A 20,470-nucleotide genomic window follows, 5' to 3' on the forward strand; every position below is an offset into this window, starting at 1 on the left:
ACGAGCGCACATCCTAAAACAGCGGCAATTACCATCTGTAACAACGGCCGTTCCTTTTGCGAACATACATCTTGCTCGACGTCTCCTAGCCGCCGCGCTACAGTCCCGTGGATATTTTTCCACCCCGGGACGAAGCGAGAGAGAGAGAGAGAGAGAGAGAGAAAGAGAGAGAGAGACAGAGAGAGAGAGAAAGAGATCCGACTGGTTGCACAAGAGAGCGGTGGATGCTGGGGGAAGGGAGGAAAGGGTGGTCGGCAGGAGTGGAAGAGGGTTCGGGGGCGCGCGCCGTGGAGAACGCGGTCTCCTTTGGAGAGGGAGAGTCAGTGCGCGGCGAGGCGCGCCAGCTGCCGCACGTCATGATTCTACCCCAGGTGAGCGACGATGAACCCCGACACTACCACTACCGTGCCGTCGTTAACAGGACGACCGCCGACAATCGTGAATATACCACTCAAATGAATAGCCTCCGCCTGTGCATGATGAGTGTCGACGGCCTATTTTGCGTTGGTTCTTCATTTTCGTCAGCACCAAACACACAGCATGAGTAAAAAAAAAAAAAAATCTGTTGCTCTTTTTTTTCTCATCACCCCCTTTCGCATTATCTACCTCGTCGTCGTCTACCACCTTAACGCCCTGTGTATATTTTATGTGTGTTACATGTCGACGTGAAGAAACGCGATTTAAAAAAAAAACGGAAGTTTCGAAGAGGGTGGGGGAAATGGCCGGAACAACGTTGCGGAGTGGCTTTTCGAGTACGCGATTATAATGCGGAGTGATGTGAGCGACCGGCGCGCATAACATTTTGCCGTGTTTTGTTTCGCGGAGCGGAAAAAAAAAGAAAACGAAAATAAATAAACATGCGAACTTTGAAGGAAAGTGAATGAAGACGCAACACGGACTTTTTTTCTCGCCGAGTCGAGTGACGAAAGCGGATTGTGCTCTCGTGGAAAAAAAACAAAAAAAAAGATCTGTTTTCTCGTGTGTTTTGACGAACGAGTTGTTGTTTCGTGATTTATAGTTGGAAAAAGACGGACGAGAGTCCCGTTTCGCGTGAAAACTCAGACGCAAGAGTTTTGCACCGTTGTGTTCTTAACGCGCCGCGAAATTCGATGCCGCAGACGTGTCGAGAAAATCGATTCATCCCCCCGGCGAAATAGTTCGCTGGATAAAAATAACTCGCGAAACAAGATATACATCGGCGTTGAAAAAATTTTAATTCACGTAAGAAGAAGAATTACATGTGTAATTATTGCACGAGGTTCGCGTATTTTTATTGTTATTATTAAATCGATTATCTATTATTGTTCACTTCAGCGACGAGTTACAATACTTAAAAAGAAAAATACACACCGTCTTTACTTCGGGCGTGATCAAACAATAAAAAAACACTCTCGATGGAAAATGTCGCGATAACGTCGATCAATCGCAATTTTATCTGCGAGGAACGAGGCGTTATTGAAATCGTAAAATCGAAACTGGAACTTTATTAGTTTTGTAAGTTTATCGCGCGGAGTATCTCGGAGTATTCTCTCATCTCTCTCTGTATTTCTGAATCTCAGAAATCTTCTCAGAGATGATGCGCGTGACGTGCAGAATTTTCAACTTGCAGTTTCGCGAATCGTATTTCCTTGCTTAGAGAACGGCTTCTCTATCTCCCCACCGCAACAGGTTCTTGCATATTTCGCTCGTTATCGTCACGATAATGTTAATTTCCTTATCGGCGTTCGGCCGTAGATTGCTTATCAGACGATCGGCCGAAGAAAACGAGTCTATGGGGAAAGACGAGCAAATGAGGGGGTATATCCGAAACAAGTTATGTGTTGCACTTAATTACGCTTAAGCTATATTATTATTTTCATTGTTGTTGTTATTATTATTATTCGTGTTTCCGCACAGTAATAATTATACGTAGTTTGCATGTGTTCTTATTGTTAATCACTGATATAAATACGAACTTTCTTAGCTTAAAATTAGAAGACGTTCGTACACGGAGAGAAAAATGTTAAAGAAACGTCTTTTCTTAAAAAGAAACATTTGTTCTTCCGTACGTACGATTATCCTTGCAATTAAGTAAAAATTAATTGTGACAAATTTATTGAACATCAATTATTTCTCTCTCGCGCGCACATGTGTGTTTTACTTTTTCTCTTTACAAAATATTTACACAAATTAGTTTTATATATATATTTATTTATTTATTTCGAAGTACAGAGATTCTCGCACGGAAAAGTCCGAATATTTAACGCGACTATTATTACGCGTCTATAACCGGTGAGCAAAAAACTAAGGATAAGCTTTCGAGATAGGCGCGGAAATGATCATTTCCATAAAAACAAATTGATACTGGATTAGAAAGATCGTCTTGAGATTACAGCTCGTAAAAGCCACATTATCGGATGTAAAGCGGAGGTAATAACAATTTATAGATAACGTCGGCACACTCGCGTGTGTGTGTATATATATATATGTATATATATATATATATATATAAAATAGAACAAAAATAGTTTTTTTTTTTGCCGCAAGAAAGAGGATAAGTTGAAACTTATGTATCTCAAGAATAAAAATTTTATTTTGCGAAAAAGCGACTGAAAATAAAGCAAAATAAACCGTCGAGTTTCTCGTTACAGAACACGCCGAGCAATTCGTAAAAATTACTCTCCACGGAGCATAAAGTTAAAAAAAACCTTTTAAACAACCCGGGCCGCGGCACTCGTCCGGAATATCTGATCGCGAGAAAAAGAGAAGCAAGATCTGGACGCGATCGACGCGATTAATTCACTCTGAGAGGCCAAACTTTCGAAAGAAAAATGACGCCAAGTGATAGATTGAATGTTGGAGCAACATGCCAATTTGTTCTTCTTTGAAAAAGGAATAAAATATTTAATAATCCATTGGTCGCAAAAACAATCGCAAAACGCACTGAAAAAACAGTTTTGTTGAGATTACCAAATTTTGGTAAATTCAACCAAAATTTAGTTTCCGGAACACTTTATTTGGTTTGATTTACCAAATTTTTGTTATCTCAACTAAACTGCTTTTTCAGTGCGTGTTTTTACGAGTTTCCCTAAAATATCGATTTGGTTATCTATCAGCATTTTTACACACACACACACACACACACACACACACACACACACACACACACACACACACACACACACACACCGAGGTTTTGCGTTACATTTATGAGAAAAGAAATGTTATTTATTTATAAATTAATTATATTTATTACGTAATTTTATAATTAATTTATATAATAGATCAGAGAGAGAACAGTTTTCCTTGTACCTACCTACAAACGGTTGTTCGCGTGTTATATCCGCGCGCGAAGTGAATTTCTTAATCAGCCCCGGGCAAACCTTCTCTAAGTGCGATTTTCAAATGACTTTTATATTCACGAAGAAATAAAAAAAGATTCCGTCTTCGCTCTTGGTCTCTCACCGTAGAGAGTAGATTGTAATGTCAGTCCATTAAGAGCAATTACAGAAATGTCTTCAAAATGCTTTCTCGCGGTATTTTCTTTAAACCACCAACGGCACAGAACGCGGAATACATTTCGCGTGCATCCGACCTTTCGCGTGCAAGAAAGAAAGTACGAAGCTCATTTCGAATGCGCAGATTATTTGCGTGATACACAGAAAAAGAGAGAAAGAGAGAGAGAGAGAGAGAGAGAGAGAGAGAGAGAGAGAGAGCCGCGTGATGGACGTCTGTTATACAGTGTGCAATTAAGTTCGCGAGTTAAATTTAGTGATTGGAAATCGTATCGAACGTTCGCATTCGTTTAGACGATATATATATATTTGCAGAAGGTGAATCACAAAGCGTTTGCGAATAGAAAACGTTCATTGGTTGAAACTCTTTGGTGTATCCGCGATGACAAATAAATTACCGTATTACCTTCGCAACGACAAAACGCTCATTAAAACTTGTGTCCGGCGAACTGGTGGCGAAACGTTTTTGTTCCGCGAGAACTACAAAACGCTTGTTGGAACACGGTGTGTGCAACAATGTTCTCAACCGACAAGCGGAATTTCGCAGTGAATCTCTCGTTAGTCAGAAAACACACACACAGGCGTTTGAAAATATAGCGAGCTATATACGTGCGCGCATTATGACAAATGTCGAAATGAGAAATCAGAAAAAATAGAAAATTCATATTGTGCAGAAAATTCGCGAACACCTTAATGCCGACCACCATTTTTTGCAAAACTTTATCTTTTTTCCGTCTTCTCGCAAAAATTCAAATTTCACAGAAGTAATTAAAAAAAAGCACTTTTTCACGAGTTGTATTATTACTATTATCTAGAACTTCGCACGGATTGTAGATTTCGTTTAAAAAAAAAGTAACAGGCATGCGAAATTAAATGATTAATTAATTTAAAGTTATTTTCTTCTCTCTCTCTCTCTCTCTCTCTCTCTCTCTCGTACACATGTATACGACAAACATGTGGAAAAGAGTAGGGCAATTAAATTTCACAAAGTAAATAACATTTTTTTCTCTTGATTTATATTATTTTAATATTACGCACGAATGTTTTACAAATGACTTGACGTTACAATGTAATTAAAATACCAAACATGCGTGTCGCTAAAAAAACTCGGCAGTTTATGGCTTCGGTGTTACGAACGACGGAATGCGATTTTCTCTTATAAAGACGCATTAAAAAGTTTTCCCAACAGCACGCGGCGAATCGTTTCACATAGTTTTTTAAGTATATCGTCTACGTTTTCGCGGCTGGACGAAAATTTCTTTTTCACGTCGCAATCAAAAGCACATGTAGTTTCGTTTATTTTCGCGATGATTGCGCAAGAAGATATACCGAAAATATAATCTCGTTCCGCAACTATTTGATTCTTCCTCGACGGAGATCGAGGCGTTTAAACCACGTCGTGATGTGACGCGGAAAGGGAAGTTCAATCTCCGCGCGCACGAAACTGTTCGCGATCGCCGAGTTTCGGATTTTCCGTCAGAGCAACTTCGTGGATCCGCGCGTTCTGTGTCTGACCACAGTGAACTTTTTTTTCTTTTGACGAGAGCGCGCGGAGAATCCCGTCCGAGACACGAATCCCCGAGACACTCGTCCCGGAGATTGTCCCGACCGGAATTGTAATCGGAACCGAATTTTTCCGCCAAACGAGTCGCTTCGACGAGTTCTTTTTGTTTATGTCTTAGTTGTCGTTTTCACGAAGAATAGATGCAGTAAAACGTGCACACTCCCGTGAGAATGACGTCTGTCTCTTTCGAGCCCTCATTTTGCTGCAAAAGTTTCTCGCATTGCGAATTCAATCCAGATATGGAAACGTCTTCCCGAAGCAAAGTTTCAGAGTTGTCACGGCTGAGAGTCTGTAAACGTGAAATTGAGCTTTGGATTACGATAAGTAAGTTTCCGGAATACGTAATACTCGAGTAATTTCATATACACAGAAGAATGCGTCGCGTTTAAAAGTAATACTCTTATTAATTTTAATTAGCAATAATTTTGCGATTTAAATAATATTTTAGGGCTCGTGAAAGTTTGAAGGAATAATATAAGGCCGATACGAGCCAATCCCAGGATATTGAGCGGGAACTTGAACGTGCATACATATATGTATACATCTATAACAAGTATTACTTGTAAATTTTTACAAGTAAGTTTTTTGAATTGAAAATTCAATTCTTAAATTCATACGGGATGCGGGATTTGCATCTCACATATGAAAGACCTCGAATACCCCCCTAACTAATTTTTAAAATATTGCGAAAAAAACTCCTCGGCCAGGAGTCGAACCTGGAATCTCCGGCTTACCGTGCCATCGCCTTCCCTGTTAGTAAAACTTACTTGTAAAAATTTACAAGTAATACTTGTTATAGATGTATACATATATGTATGCACGTTCAAGTTCCCGCTCAATATCCTGGGATTGGCTCGTATCGGCCTTATATTATTCTTTCAATTTTGCGATTATTTTATTAATAATGAAAGTTGTAAACTAAATTGCGTCGCTAAACGACGAAACTGTTTTATAGATAGATAGATAGATAGATAGATAGATAATGTTTATTGATTCCCCTTAGGGTTACACAATATCCTACACAAAAACTTATAACTACTCTTACGACTAGAATCGCTTTACCCTACTCTACGCAATGTGGACCTCCCCTTCCGGCAATCAACTCTATCCAGCTACTCCGCTATTGGTTCGCATCCACTCTTCGCTCTCATCCATACAATTACACAATTCTTTCCACACATCCATTCATACGAAACTGTTTTTATATTATTTGATCAGAGATCTCAATAGTTTGAAAAACGCGCGAAAATAGATTCTGCTTTGTTTTTTTTTTTTTTTCTATCTACGAGATTTCTCTCAAATCTCTTATATGAACAATTAGAAAAATTCGAGAAGATTCGAATCTACTCAAAGTGATGAACAAGAACGAAAGAGAGAGATTACAAAAGAAATACTCGAACTACTGAGTTATCTAACGAAGTATCGGCGCCGGGAACATCCCATAGACGTCTAACAACCCTTGAAAGTACTCTCGTTTTGACGAAATTTCTCTCTTGGTTTCCGCGGTGTTTCTCCCGCGTCAAGATCCAATCAGATCCGTGGATGAAATCGGATTTGGATCGGGAAAACTTTGCTCACGCTAAGATTTTCTCGCTTCGCGTCTCTCTCTCTCGTAACGGCGCTTTTTAAGGTACTGCGCGCGCGCACGGTCCATGTGTTTGATCCGGAAAAGAGTGCGTATTCAATTTCACGCTATTCGGATAGATTGCCGCGAGGGAAACACACTTTTATCGATAAGATAAACGTACTTAATCTGATTGAGATATTCTCGTGTTTTATCTTCGCGCGATGCGGAAGAAGCTTTTCTTCCGCGGGCAAAAATTTTTTCCCCGACGCGTCTGTGTGTTTTGCGCGCTTATCGGCGCGTCTTATCTCGAGTGAGCATACCTCAACCTCCCGATTAGCTTTGTTTAATCGCCGCTAACGTGCAACAATGTAATTAGCGATGGCGATCTCGGCGTGCGCGCGCGCGAGAGGAAGTCCTCCATCTCCCGAGAAATTCCGAGCGTCGGCTCGTGTGTTCGATCTCTCCGTGAGATTCGCACGAAGAGACAGAGAGGATGGAATGCGTAGGAGAGAGGGTTGTATTATGCTTCTCGTCGCGTTTTCCAACATTGCCCGCCGCGGTGATTCCGAACGAATTTACGTTTCGAGAAAGAGAAAGATTTTTACGGAAATCGCGCGCGGGAGACACGCCTCCGCTTTTCGCGTACATTTTCCAAACCCCGGAGTCTCGAAATAATCGACCGGGCACCACGTGCGATATCAATATCTCCACTTTGGAAATGTTCGCCAACAAGAAACCCCCCTTAGATAGCGAAGTTTGCGCAGTCCCCTAAATTTCGTAATAATATACGCAAGTTTCGATGGGACTTGTAATGGATGTGCTTAAAGTGTATTCGGATGCCTCCAATGAGGACGCGGAATCTATGGAGCCCTTTTCCGCGCGGCGTGATACACGTCCTTTATCGGTTCCCTTCTCGGTCGTTCTCGAGCGATATGGAAATTTGCGCGGCACGCGATATCTTCGAGAAGACAATAAAAAAACGTATCGACGATCTCGTGAAATCCTTTCACTCTCGAATGTTATGAATAAAAAGTTGGCTAGTAAATGTTTGGGGCCTCAATTGTTTTTTTATAAAAAAGCAATAACGAATAATATAAACATTTTGAAACAGAACAACGTTCTGTTTCAAAATGTTTTTTTTTTTTTTTAACACGAATTAAACACATTTTCAGATTTGAGTTGTTGTTATTTAAAAATACATATATATTGTTTCAATCAACTCTTTTTTTTATAAACATTTTACTTTGATAACAGCAAGCTTTTTTCTCAAATATTTCTCTCAATTTACTGCGTCACGCAAATTGTCTGTTACTTGCAACACAATCGCGCGTCTCGCCACGCAATCAAAGCAAACCTCGTGTCGACTTGACAAACCAGCTTGGTCTTCGCGAAATTTCTCGACGCAATCGTTGTTGACATAATTAATACCGTTCGTCGCGCGCTGTGACGTTAAGTTTCCGGAGAAGTTCTCGCGAAATGCACCACGACCGGCGCCAATGGACCATGCCAGAACCGTAATGTTCCATTCGATGGCACATCCATTCGCACGGCGATTGCACGCAAACCTACTTCCGTTTTGCACTCGACCGCGCTCGCCGACCGCGCCTGTTGCACGTATTGCAGAGAATTAATTCTACGAATAGGAAATATACTTGCGAAATGATCCCCGATCTCGGGGATCGAACGTGCGACTGGGACACATTTCCAAAATTATCCAAGATTCTCGTCTTGTGAACTTTGCAATTAAATCCGATTCTATTTTCGGCAGATTCAAAAATTTATAGTTAAAATTCGATTGCACAATAATATAATTAAGAAAAAGAACGCGAAACCGGCAAGTAAAAACGGTTGGTTTTACATTTCGCATAATGTTTAAATAATCAGCGGCGGAAGATAAATTTAATTTTTCCATCAAACACCGAACAAAAATATTTTGCAAAAATTGCCGAGTTGAAATCGGATTTTGAGTACTCGCGCGTCAGTTTCGAGGTGGATTATTCGAATTCTGATATAGCGTTAAAACTTTCTGAAATAAATCTGATATCGACAATTCAGTCACCGTCGCATTTATTCCGCGCTACGGAAAAGTTTGCGACAAGAGTACGCTCTCTCTCTCTCCACACACACACACACACACATGAGATACAAGTTTACTTTTTTTGCGATTTTTAAAAATTGTACGAATTTTTATAAGTACACAATATAGAGATAAAAAATTGATTGATATAACAAATGTTTTGCTTGAATAATCTTCAGTGCAAAGTGTATCGTCTCTCGTTCAATTTATCTTTTTCATCACAGCGACAGTATGCGGAAAGAAAGTTATTCTCCAATAGATGTACTTTTTTTTCCTAGTAGTTTAACCTTTACACATTTGTTCCTACATGAATCGAAGGCGATAATAATAGTTTCAGAACGCTAATATAACATTTTTATAATAAAGAATCGAATATTTTCATTGAACGGAAGGTTTAAATTAAGTCTTCATCGACCAGTATCTATATCTATTTCAGATCGTTTACTCGCGTAATACCAAGAAACATTGTTCGAGCCTATTTTTTCGTTTGGAATGATAACGCGCGATACAACCGAGTAAAAAAAAAAAAAAAACTTTGGCTCGCGCAAGTATTTACAGTAAATATCCGTTAAGCGAGACACACAAGACCGAGTCTCGCAACCGCCGCGTCCCACTCGTATTTGCATGGTAATTGCTAATTACCAATCGAGCTTCTGTGCCTGGCTCGAGCAAATCTCGACTGCGCAATCGAGGCTGACTCCATTCGACGGAGATAATTATCTCAGTAACAATGGAAATCAATCACGGATGTTAATTAAATCGAGAAATGCCGAATTGCGAGAGACAAATTCATACTCTCTCTTTCTCGCGTGTGTGTAACGCGAGATCAGCCAAAATATTAATTTACATCACGTTACTGTGTATTATATGTTCTAAAATTCCTCCTGTAATGATGCTGATATTTCGTGGAGACGCTATCGCTTGCACAGTTTTCGCAGACACGCAAATAGCCGGCGCAGTTTTAAAAGGTTTTTTTCGCGATCTAATCTAGCACGCGGGGCCGTACATCGCGAGAACGCGTCCGAAGCGCGATATTCGATGTGATATTTTCTGCTCAAGGAGCTGGATAGGGGCGGGGGAGGAGGAAGGAAAGGGAGAGGGGAAACTCGTTTTCGAGTTATCTGAAATTAATCTAAAGGAGTTGGAGGAAGCGCGATGTTTCGCGTGATATTCCGCGGGCACACAAGGGACAGGAATAATCACATCAGGCTCTTTTGCGGGAGTCGGCTACGTCGTGTGTATGACAGAACGACACTTGTTGAAGAAGTATATATATATACACGAAGACACCTCTCGCAGTTACGTAATTGCCTCCGCGCTTAAATATATAATTGTATATATCGTGCACACAACCGCGTACAATATTAAACAAGCGCCGGTAATCCTCGCGAGTTCTCGCGCGCCAGTGCCTTCTGCAGGATTTTCGAAATTCGCCGCAGGAAGTCGCCGCGCAAGTTTCCTTAACGTTTGGGGAAACTGCTGCAGCGCGCCGCGTCCTAATTGCACCGTTCTCGTTCTGCACCGACATTAAGCCGGATTTGCGAACCGGCGGCCTTGCTAACGGAACGCGATAGTAGAACAAACGTGGACCGTGGCCTCTCGAAAATGAAGCGCCACACAAACGCTTCGAATAATGAGAGTCGCCGAGATTCGCGTCTTGATACTTTCGCGCGTTTGCCAAAATACACGCGCGCTTTACTCCCAACGTTGTAATGAGATTCTCTCTGTAGTTTTTGTTGTGATGTGAGATTACGTGAAAGCGAGAGAGATGAGCAGATACGCAAAGTACAAGCGTAGAATAACACGCGCGTCTTAAAATTATATCAACACGTTTGAGATAATGATCGCGCATGTAATCTGTATCTTATCGCACATTTTTATCAAATAAAATGTGACATAAAATTTTGTTGTTCCATGCAGAGTTTTTAGCGGATAAATATTTGTATAGTGCAATATATTTATTTTTGTATTAATTTCCAGTGAAATACAACACAACTTTGATAAACATGTTTTTTACGCGTATTCGCATTTAAATGCAAACTCTATTACACGCTTGGGTAAATTTAGTAAGTATTGTATATATATATATATATATATATATATATATATATTTTATTATACAATGCTCGAACGACTTAACCGTTTTGCGCATAAACACCTCGGAAGCAAAGCTCTTTCGTATTTCTCCGCGCTTTTGTTAGTGGGTTAAAATTTTCCATCCCGAACGCGAGACTTGTTATCAGAGAGCGATTACGTCCGCGTCGACAAAGTCCGCGACACCATCGGCGCCAACGGTAAATGTAAAATAAGATGAATATGGATGGCATCCTACGAAGTTTCGCGGTGGCCTTTCGTAGCCCACTTTTGTCATTAACCGCAAACTGTGCCAATCGAAGTGCCACCAGGAAGGTCTCCCGGATTTTAGCCTTTGTGTAACGCCGATGCCTCCCAGGTCAACGAGCTGTTCAATATGCAGGTACTTAGAGGATGGTTCGCGCGCGCGACATACACGCTGTGAAACTTATATCGCTCGCATGGTTGACACACATCTTCATCGACTTAACTCTCGCCGTGTGAATATCATTAATTAATCGTTTATCGTGCGCGTCCGCAGCGAATCAAACCGTTCCGTTTTAACGCTGCGCGCTGCTCTCTCTCTCTCTCTCTCTCTCTCTCTCTCTCTCAGATATTAATTTTTGCATGTATTGTATGATTAAAACGCGCCAGTTTGTTTTACAATTCCGCGCTCTACAAAAAAGAAAAGCAAAATTATCATTTCACTGAAATATTCCATTGATATTACTGGCACATTGGGTGCGCGGATTGACTAATTAATTACATGTGGCATATCAATCATCGCGAACAGTTCGAATCAAAAGCTTGACACATCGTCGCAGAATTGATGCGCGATATCCAGTAATAATATGCTTTATCAATATTGTAATGTAATCGCGTAATTTATTAAATCGCGATTTAATTTTCATATTAGCGCGATATATGTATATATATGTGTGTATATATATGTGTGTGTGTGTGTGTGTGTATGTGTATATACATATATATATATGTATGGTTTAAGCTGAGTTTGCCGGGGCGATCGACCGCGAAATGGACGTACTGTCGGAGATATTGAATTGTTTGGGGGCTATTGTTAGTACGAAACCGTCAACCATTTGCTGAACTCCGTCAATCGCAATTTAGCGGAAGGTTTCCGCTCGTTATCTTTTGTACGGCGTCCGACGCAGAAGCATTGTCAACTGCGGACTATTTCCCTCATCTTACTATACCGTAATTTCGTATATACATATATATATGTCGTCATTTTACTGTCTATTCCACACTATGTCAAATAGCAACACGTAAACGTGAAACGATCGCTCTTTTTATATGTCTTCTCTTTTTTACGCGGCGTAAAGAAGACAAGACCGAAATTTATAAAGAGCAAGAAATTCAAAAGAAGTTTTTTTACGCGAAATTACACGTAAAAAATTACAGGAGATTTATTTGCGTCGCATTTTATTTCAAAATTATTAGTTATATAATTATATCGTTTCTTTTTTCAAATTTTTCTATGTTGAATGTATTTACTCGTTATTGATAATAAACGAGAGACTTGGTTTTCTCTTTATTACACAAACTTATTAATTTCTTCCGTACAAAAGTTACAGTCAGTTCGAAGAAGTTTCGCGAGGGGCGCGCGAATTTATTTTACGTCGTGATTTATATTTAATTATAATGAAACTTTGTGTGTGTGTGTGTGTGTGTGTGCATCGGTATTTTAGTAAAATAATTGCAAAACTTTTTTTTCGAGCTTACAATGTATCTCTTTTTCCCCGAGGGTTAAATTTGGAGAAAGAGTAGGAGAAAAGTGGCATGAAAGAGCCAGGTTTTGAAAGAGCCATTTTCAATTATTCGGCAGTTTCTGAACGAATCTCACGAAAGTTTTAATTTTTATATAGCAACACTAGATGTGTGTCATCCACAAACATTTGACATATTATTAAAAATAAATAGGTGCATCGTATTAAAGATGTTGTAATTGAAAAGTAAATTTTTGGGTTTTATTTCTTTGTTTTTTAACATTTTTGTGTAAAGAAATAATACAAAAATTTTTATATGACGATTTTATATATGTATTTAGTCTCCTAATTATGTAAATATTTTTCATTCATAGCGTTAATTTGATAGTGTATTTTGAGATTATAATTTTTAAGAGAAAAAGTTTTGAAAGAGCCGGACTATAGTGTGATGAAAGAGCCGGCTACCAAACAATCAAAAAATCTTTTTAATAAAACATCTAGCTCTGACACTGAATGTAACGATGATTTGTCTTCAGATTCTGATGAAATATTATCAAAAATAAAAAAAAGGAACAAGAAATATATAAGGCCTTACGAGCCATTCGCAGGATGTTTGTGCGGAAACTGTGCGTGTATATATATATATATATATATATATATATATATATATACATTTTTACAAGTGAGTGTTTTTTGAATTGAAATCTCAATTCTTAAATTCACACGGGATGCTGGATTTGCATCACACATATGAAAGACCCCGGATATCCCCCTAACTCATTTTAAAATATTGCAAAAAAATTCCTCGGCCAGGAGTCGAACCTGGAATCTCCGGCTTTAAAAATTTACAAGTAGAATTCGTTACATGTGTACATATATATATATACACGCACAGTTTCCGCACAAACATCCTGCGAATGGCTCGTAAGGCCTTATATATTTCTTGTTGACAATTTCGACGAGTCTTAAGTTTTGATTGTTTAAAAAAAAGGAAACTAGAAAAAGAAAATAATAATATTATAATAATTGTATAGCGTGCACTAAACGTTATAAAAAGTAACGCAAATATGGTAAGCAAATATGGTTTCAGTGTAAACTTTATTCTGATTAGACATATAGAAAATGTGGGATAAAAGAAGTGCTAAATTATTATTTTAGTCAAAATTGCTTTTAAAGATACCTAAGAAATTAAGTTTTTTTTCTCAATTGTAATTTTAAAAGTTGTTTTGAAAGTTTGATTAATAAAGTAAGAGTTACTTAGATTTAAGTAAAAAATATATAAATTTACGTTGATGGTTTTGTTAATTTTGAAGAGATTGTTATGAAACTAGTTTTAGCATTTTGGTTAACAATTGTTTGTTAACAATTATATTAATGTTTTGTTAACAATTGTATTAATGTCTATTAATAGTTTGTTTATTATTTTGTTTATAAACAGTTAAAGATTCTTGTTATAAGGAGTCGGCTCTTAAATAACATTCGATGGCTCTTTCAATATCATTATGTTATGAAAGAGCCGAATTTTACTTTTCTTTTAAGTGAAAATATGTTTATTAAGCTTGTTAGATTTTATCTTTTTGTTTATTACATAACACAAAGGAATAAGTAAACTACAAATTGAAACAATAAGCGTTATGTTTGATTGGTTTTTAAATAGTTTTTTTGGCTTTACACTAAAACTGGCTCTTTCACGCCACTCTTTCCCTATAGCCGCATAATTTGCCGCTACACAAATACGACATTTAATCTTCAGTTTATTTTTGACGCGGAGTCGTTAGCTTTCACGGAGTCTTTTGACGCGTTAGAGGAGAATCCACGTTATTGTTGTATAAAACACATCGCACGTTTCTTTGTGTAACGCGCGCGCTGCATAAATTTTACCGCGAATATATAGTTTTGACGGAATGACACCGCCGCGTGCTTTAATCCGCAATTGCGCGGCTCTCGCGATGGTGCATTAGCGTCATCATTTCCAACTGGCCGAGTTGCCGCGAGTGCTGTCACATCCAGAGAGAGAGAGAGAAAGAGAGGAAGCGCTTGTTGCCTCGTTGAGTGTGCGAACTTATAGTCAAAATATTATATCCCATTTCGTTGACGGGATTAAAAAATCACCAGCTACTTCATAATTACAAAGAGTAGGGAAACAAAAGCGCTTCTTTTGTGCGCATCGAAGCACCGATCTCGGTTCACGTTACCGCGAAACAACGCAACAACGTTCCTACACAAAGAATGTGTGTGTAGCTTTTTATTTTTTTTTTTTTCATTCTCTGGTTCTTTATCGCGAAATCACTGTTTTTTTTTTTTTTTTTTTTTTTTATTATTATTATCCGTCGACAAACTTTTTCTCCCTCACTCTCTAGTTTGGTCGTGATTCCGGTTTCCGGTAACATTGTTAACTGCAATTCATTATCGGCTTTCGATGTAAAGCAGCGGCCGTTAATCAGTTCTCCGATGACGATGAAAATCAAAAGCGCGACACGGCGACGCATCGCGCTTGCGAGATCAAGGAGCTCTTATCACGCTAAAAGATAAACCCTCGCGCGCGCTCGCATCTCCGTCGAGCTTCGAATAGACCTTCGTTTTAGATAGATTGATTCTTTCTCTCTCTCTCTCTCTCTCTCTCTCTCTCTCTCTCTCTCTCTCCTCTCTCTCTTTCTCTCACATACTGCTATAACGTATATACATGTCTTGCATCTACGATCCCGTTGGACACGAAACTCGTTTGCGCGCAGGATAGACCCCGCTGTCTTTAATCGCGTTTCCCCGAACACATCTGGCGCCAGGATTAGCTTTCGTCCAATTCAAGCGGGAATATTCAATGGTACGTTGAGAAATAAGAGGATACGCGCTCTGATATAACAGAACCTCATTAAAGCAATTAACGTAGCTCGTTTCTCGCTAGTTAGAAACGAGCTTGTTTCGCGATCCATTGAAACTCAGTATGTAGATATGATCAAAAAAAAAAACCGTGTTGTAACATCTTGTAGTTATAAATTCTACGCGAACAATCCGTAAGTGCAACCGAATGAATTTCTAAAGATCTCGTTCGTTTTTAAAAGATAAAATATAAAACTCTGACTGACCTCACGTGAGATGTACTTGGCTGTGTAATTTAATTTGCTTTTTGTGTCACTTTTGAAAAGATTTTTATTCAAAAATTGCGTGATGATTTTTTAATGAATTCTATTTGCGCGTATTTTTGCACTGACTTATTTCGTTTTCCATAACATTTTTTTTTATTGAGACACAATAATTTCATATTTCATATAATTGAGCAAATGAGACTCGCGCAAATGAAATGTCGATTTAAGTCGCGAAAGTTTAAAGAAGATAAATACGTGGATCTTCGATGAAATTGATTTTTTATGTATCGCGTCGAGAGAGTTGCGTTGCGAAATAAATATTTTCTCGTAACGTATATATTCCTTGGGTGGCGTCGCAAAGGTCATACATTATTCGTAATCGTACTGAATATTAAACGAGAGATACCAAATAATTTCTCTTTTCCTTCGAAAAAACAACTCCGACATGAGCAAAAAATGCGCGGTAAACGACGCAATTAAGACGTTACCGTAAGATTTTTCAGGTTCGCTTCCGTGATCTCGCTTTAATGGAAATTTCTTCGTCGTTAAGCCACAGTCTTAAGCAGTTAGTCACATCGCGATTTGTTTTTCCCTCTGGATACTTTTGTTCTTCCCCGTGCGAGACGAGATTCTTACATCTCTCGGAAATCGAAGTTGCAGCTTCGCGCGATTATTCTTCCCTCGGCTTTTGTGCTTAATGATCGAAGAGCTTTGCGAGGCGGAGTAATGCTCAGGGAGTAATGTGCTTGTCTCGTCTAACAAATTAAATGATCCTCCCGAGCACTTTTTGCTGAAGCATCGAAAAAAGCCGCGTGCTATTTCTTTTGAAATTTATTTTGATCTTTTCGGTTTTTAAGTTTACATTTGGGTAGGGTAGATGGGGATATTATGGCCATACGGAAAAGATGGCCGTAGACTGTGTAATTTCATCAATAATTGTTTAATAGTGCATTTTTGTAGATGCCATTTTTAAAGATAATCAGTATTTACAGTAGTTTATGTGCGTACACTATTTAAAATAACAATATTGTGAAAATTATATAATATTTTTACTTTCGATTGCCTGTAAAGTTTTACGTATATCCACTAAAAGCTGCTAACGTCGAATAAATTTACAGTTAAGCTGCCGTAATCATATTACATATATAATAAAGGTACATAAATGTGTAATGTAACTAATAATTTGTGTGCGTGTGTGTGTGTAGTTTCATTTTCATTATTTATTTATAAATACTATGTTATCTTTTCTTCACGCTTCGGGAAAGATGGCCCATTTTTATAAAAAAGTTATGTATGATTTAATATATATTTTGTTATGATTGTAATATAATTTACAATATATTTTATCATCGAAATAAAAATGTTTTTTTTTTGCTACTTGTTTTTATAGTTTATATAAAGTTGCGTTTCATAATTAAAAAAATACTGTGCATGAAAACGTTAACAACAATATGTAATAATCTTTTACGTACAATAAATATATTGTATTTAACACATGTAATTACTAAATATATAATTAAATCACATAATTATAAGTTTTATTTATATCTTTTACAAAAAAAAACATGTATGGCCATCTTTTCCCTAAAAGTTGGGCAAGATGGCCAATGCATACATTTTGAATATTTTATATAATATTAAATTTCAGTTAAGTGTTTTTTTCTCTTTAATTTCGATAGTTATTATTACTTTAAAGCTTCAGTGAAGTGAAATAAAAAAACAATATTAAAAAATAACAAAAATATAGGTCTGTTTTTTGCATTTAAACAATATTATGGTCATCTTATCCAGATTTACCTTATATATATATTTCCGCGATGTGAATGCACAGCGATTCCAGGCGGTTTGGAAACCTCAACTGCGAGAATTATTTCGGAACTTCTCTTGTATAGTATGTTGTATAGTTACAGAGTATAAACCGAACACGAATTCCAAACAACGTTAAGGATTTTCATTTATTTAATAAACTTTGTGTTTCCATAAAGCATTTACCTTTTCCAACAAAAAAGTTGATCTTTTTCTCAGAACGAACCATAGTTACTTATTAATCTCATGACAATTTTGATTATTAGAATTTGATAAAGACCAAAAACTATGGTCGAAACGTCATTTTTATTAACTATCAAATAAAGAAAATCATCATTATTACATTTATACACAATAACAACTGTGTTTTTGACTCCAACTGCCTTGTCCACTTCTTGAAATTTTGATTATTAGGTAATTGTGAGAATTTACGTCATGAATTTTCTTTTTTATTCGTATTTGTCACGAGCGCGAAAAAATAATTAACGCTCGTGACGTGAATTGGTATTCGAGAACGCGGATAAGATCGCGAGAGATCCAGGCATAGCTTTCTACGTGCTTTCTATCATTGTTGTCGACATTTCTGCTGCGTATCTGGAACAGCTGGATGTTCCATTCCCGGATGTTCGATTCCGTTGATCCTAAGGAAGGTTCTCCCACGTTACAGCTCGAAGAGCTTGGCAGGGGGGAAGGGGAAGGAGCAAAACCTAATCCCAGAGTAAACGTTAACTCCATCTCAGCGATCGCATCATTATCATTAGGATAGCTTCTTGATAATGCAAGTTTAATTTCGCGTAAATTACCGCGAACTAATGTGACTAACCTTCTTTTTATATTGAACACATATATACTCACGTGCGTGAATTCAATTACTATCTTTAATTATTTAAGCATCTTTTTTAATGGAAAAGATGAATTAGTAATGCAACTAATACTGTTCGTATACGCGGAAAAAATTATTTAATTATTTTTAACAATACATATCGTGCTATATAAATATAATAAACAAATATAATAAATAATAATAAATATAGAAATATAAAAATATGTAAATATAATAAATATATTGGTATGTATATATATATATATATATATATTGTGATGTAAAAGCGCCACACTATTAATCCTATTTGCAACTTTCACATTTCCTAACTTTCACATTTCCTCTTTATACACTGTACTTCCGTTGATTGCGATAACTCGACCACTTTGGAAACACTAAAGGTAATTGACCGAACAAACATATCGTTAAGCAGCGCTAGCTGCTTGTGTCGTCTATCTTCTTTCGACTATCATTTTTCATTATGAAAATTGATTCAACGTGTTAATGTGCATTATGAACGATAATTCATCGCGGGCATAATGAATCGACCTAGTTTCGGGAACGAAGGGAAAGAAGTGGAAAAACAAGTCTTATCGGTTTACACAAACCTTCGTAACAACATTCGCTAATCGCGGTTCTTGCGCTCTTATATCTAGCGATTGGTAAACTATACAAAATTACGTGGACGTGATAAACGCGACGTCGTTCTTCTCTCTCGAGTCCTTTAAAAATCTCAACCGCCTCCTTAATTTATTTCTCGCTTATGGATTGTCGTCGGCCGCCTTCATTAATTTTCCGATAATTAAAATTCCCGCAGGGGATTGTTGTTTTTTTTTTTTTTTTCCCCTACATTTCCTCTCCGAAAAATCGCCGGACGCCTCTAGTTGCGCGTCGGTTTTCTCGGTCGCGAATTTTTTCACTCTTTTGTGAGATTGAGCACGCGATGCAACATTAAAGCGCGATTAAATAAACCGAATTGCGAATTTTCGCAATTTTGCGAAAAGTGAAAGGGTGCGTTTAAGCGCGCGAACTTCGCGCTTCGTTACACACCGATGATGTACGATATTACTTTCGAAGGAGGAAGTTAATATTGTTCAAGAGCGCGAGTTAACTTTGTGATACCGTTTGCAGCTCGCGCCGCTCCCAGCTTTTATTAAAATCGAAAGCGTCATAATGAATTTCCAATTTCACGGCCCGCTTTCGTCACGACCTGGAAAAAGTTTTACGGATTTTTTTTTGCTCTTTCATATCACGCTTCTCTTTCCCAAACGCGTTTCAACGAAATTCAAATATTGACCGAACTTTATCGCGGGTTGTGTTAACACACACGCGACTCGAAAATTAATTCCTCTCCGCAATTATCATGCGTTTTCGCACGTGATCACCTTTCGAAAATGTTTTATTTCAATCGGAATATTGTTGTCAAAATGTCAGATATTTCATAATTTTCGTTTTATCGTTGAACTTACACGCTTCAGCGTGTGCGATCGAAACGTCACGTTTTAAAACGTAAAACGGTGTTTTCGTAAAAAAAAAAAAAAAAAAAGAAAAAAACTAAACAAAACAAAACAAAACCTGTCATCAATATGTGATTGAAATCTCGTTTTGAAAATACACCTCGCCTAAAAAAAACTTGAAAATTCACAGAATTCTGTAATCGAAGATTACGCCAATCGTCCGTATGTCACTCGTTCACATTTTCTCGCGGCGGCCGGGTGTCTCGTGTTTCGATTACGCGGATGTAATAAGAGTGTTATGTCTCTTCAATCTGTAAAAGTCGTCGGCCGAGATATTCGTTCGAGATTCATGACGTCATTTTATTGTGGAGCTTATTTCACCGACGAGACCTCTTCGATCGGTCGTTTCATTGATAATATACTGCAGCCTTGAATCAAGTTTGACACCCCCCGTGTAGAGATGGCCGATTGTGAAAAAATAATTGATTTCGAAACAATTCGATTTTTCAAATAATCGATTGTGTTAGATCGATTATTTGGAAAATAATCGGAAAATAATCAATTATTTGTTTTCTTTTTAAATCACAAATAAAGACAAAAAAGAAATTATTTTAAACATTTTGATTAGTAAAAAATACCGAAATATTTAAAAGAAAAGTCGCATTGCGTTACGTTCTTTCGTTCCTAAAACGTAAATGAAAATAATTATTAGGTAATGCAAGTCACAAAGTGTGAATAAAAAAATATAATTATTATTAGATATAATTATATATATATATATATATATATATATATATAT

At 37.6% G+C, this 20,470-nt stretch overlaps 1 protein-coding gene across 2 annotated transcripts in view; it reads left to right on the top strand.

The window, feature by feature from the left end:
• The first annotated feature begins 341 nt into the window (after window positions 1-341).
• Window positions 342-20,470, top strand: part of LOC109855038 (dopamine receptor 1) — a 99,112-nt gene continuing 78,983 nt past the window's right edge. The window contains exon 1 of one of the 2 annotated variants that reach the window (XM_020428821.1): window positions 342-438. In XM_020428821.1, coding sequence (XP_020284410.1) covers window positions 382-438 — 57 coding nt within the window. In that variant the 5' untranslated portion in view covers window positions 342-381. The remainder of the gene's footprint in view (window positions 439-20,470) is intronic. The other variant, XM_020428822.1, reaches the window with a different exon arrangement.

Source organism: Pseudomyrmex gracilis, unplaced genomic scaffold (genome assembly GCF_002006095.1).
Source record: "Pseudomyrmex gracilis isolate BER0280 unplaced genomic scaffold, ASM200609v1 scaffold_79, whole genome shotgun sequence".
Taxonomy (NCBI): domain Eukaryota; kingdom Metazoa; phylum Arthropoda; class Insecta; order Hymenoptera; family Formicidae; genus Pseudomyrmex; species Pseudomyrmex gracilis.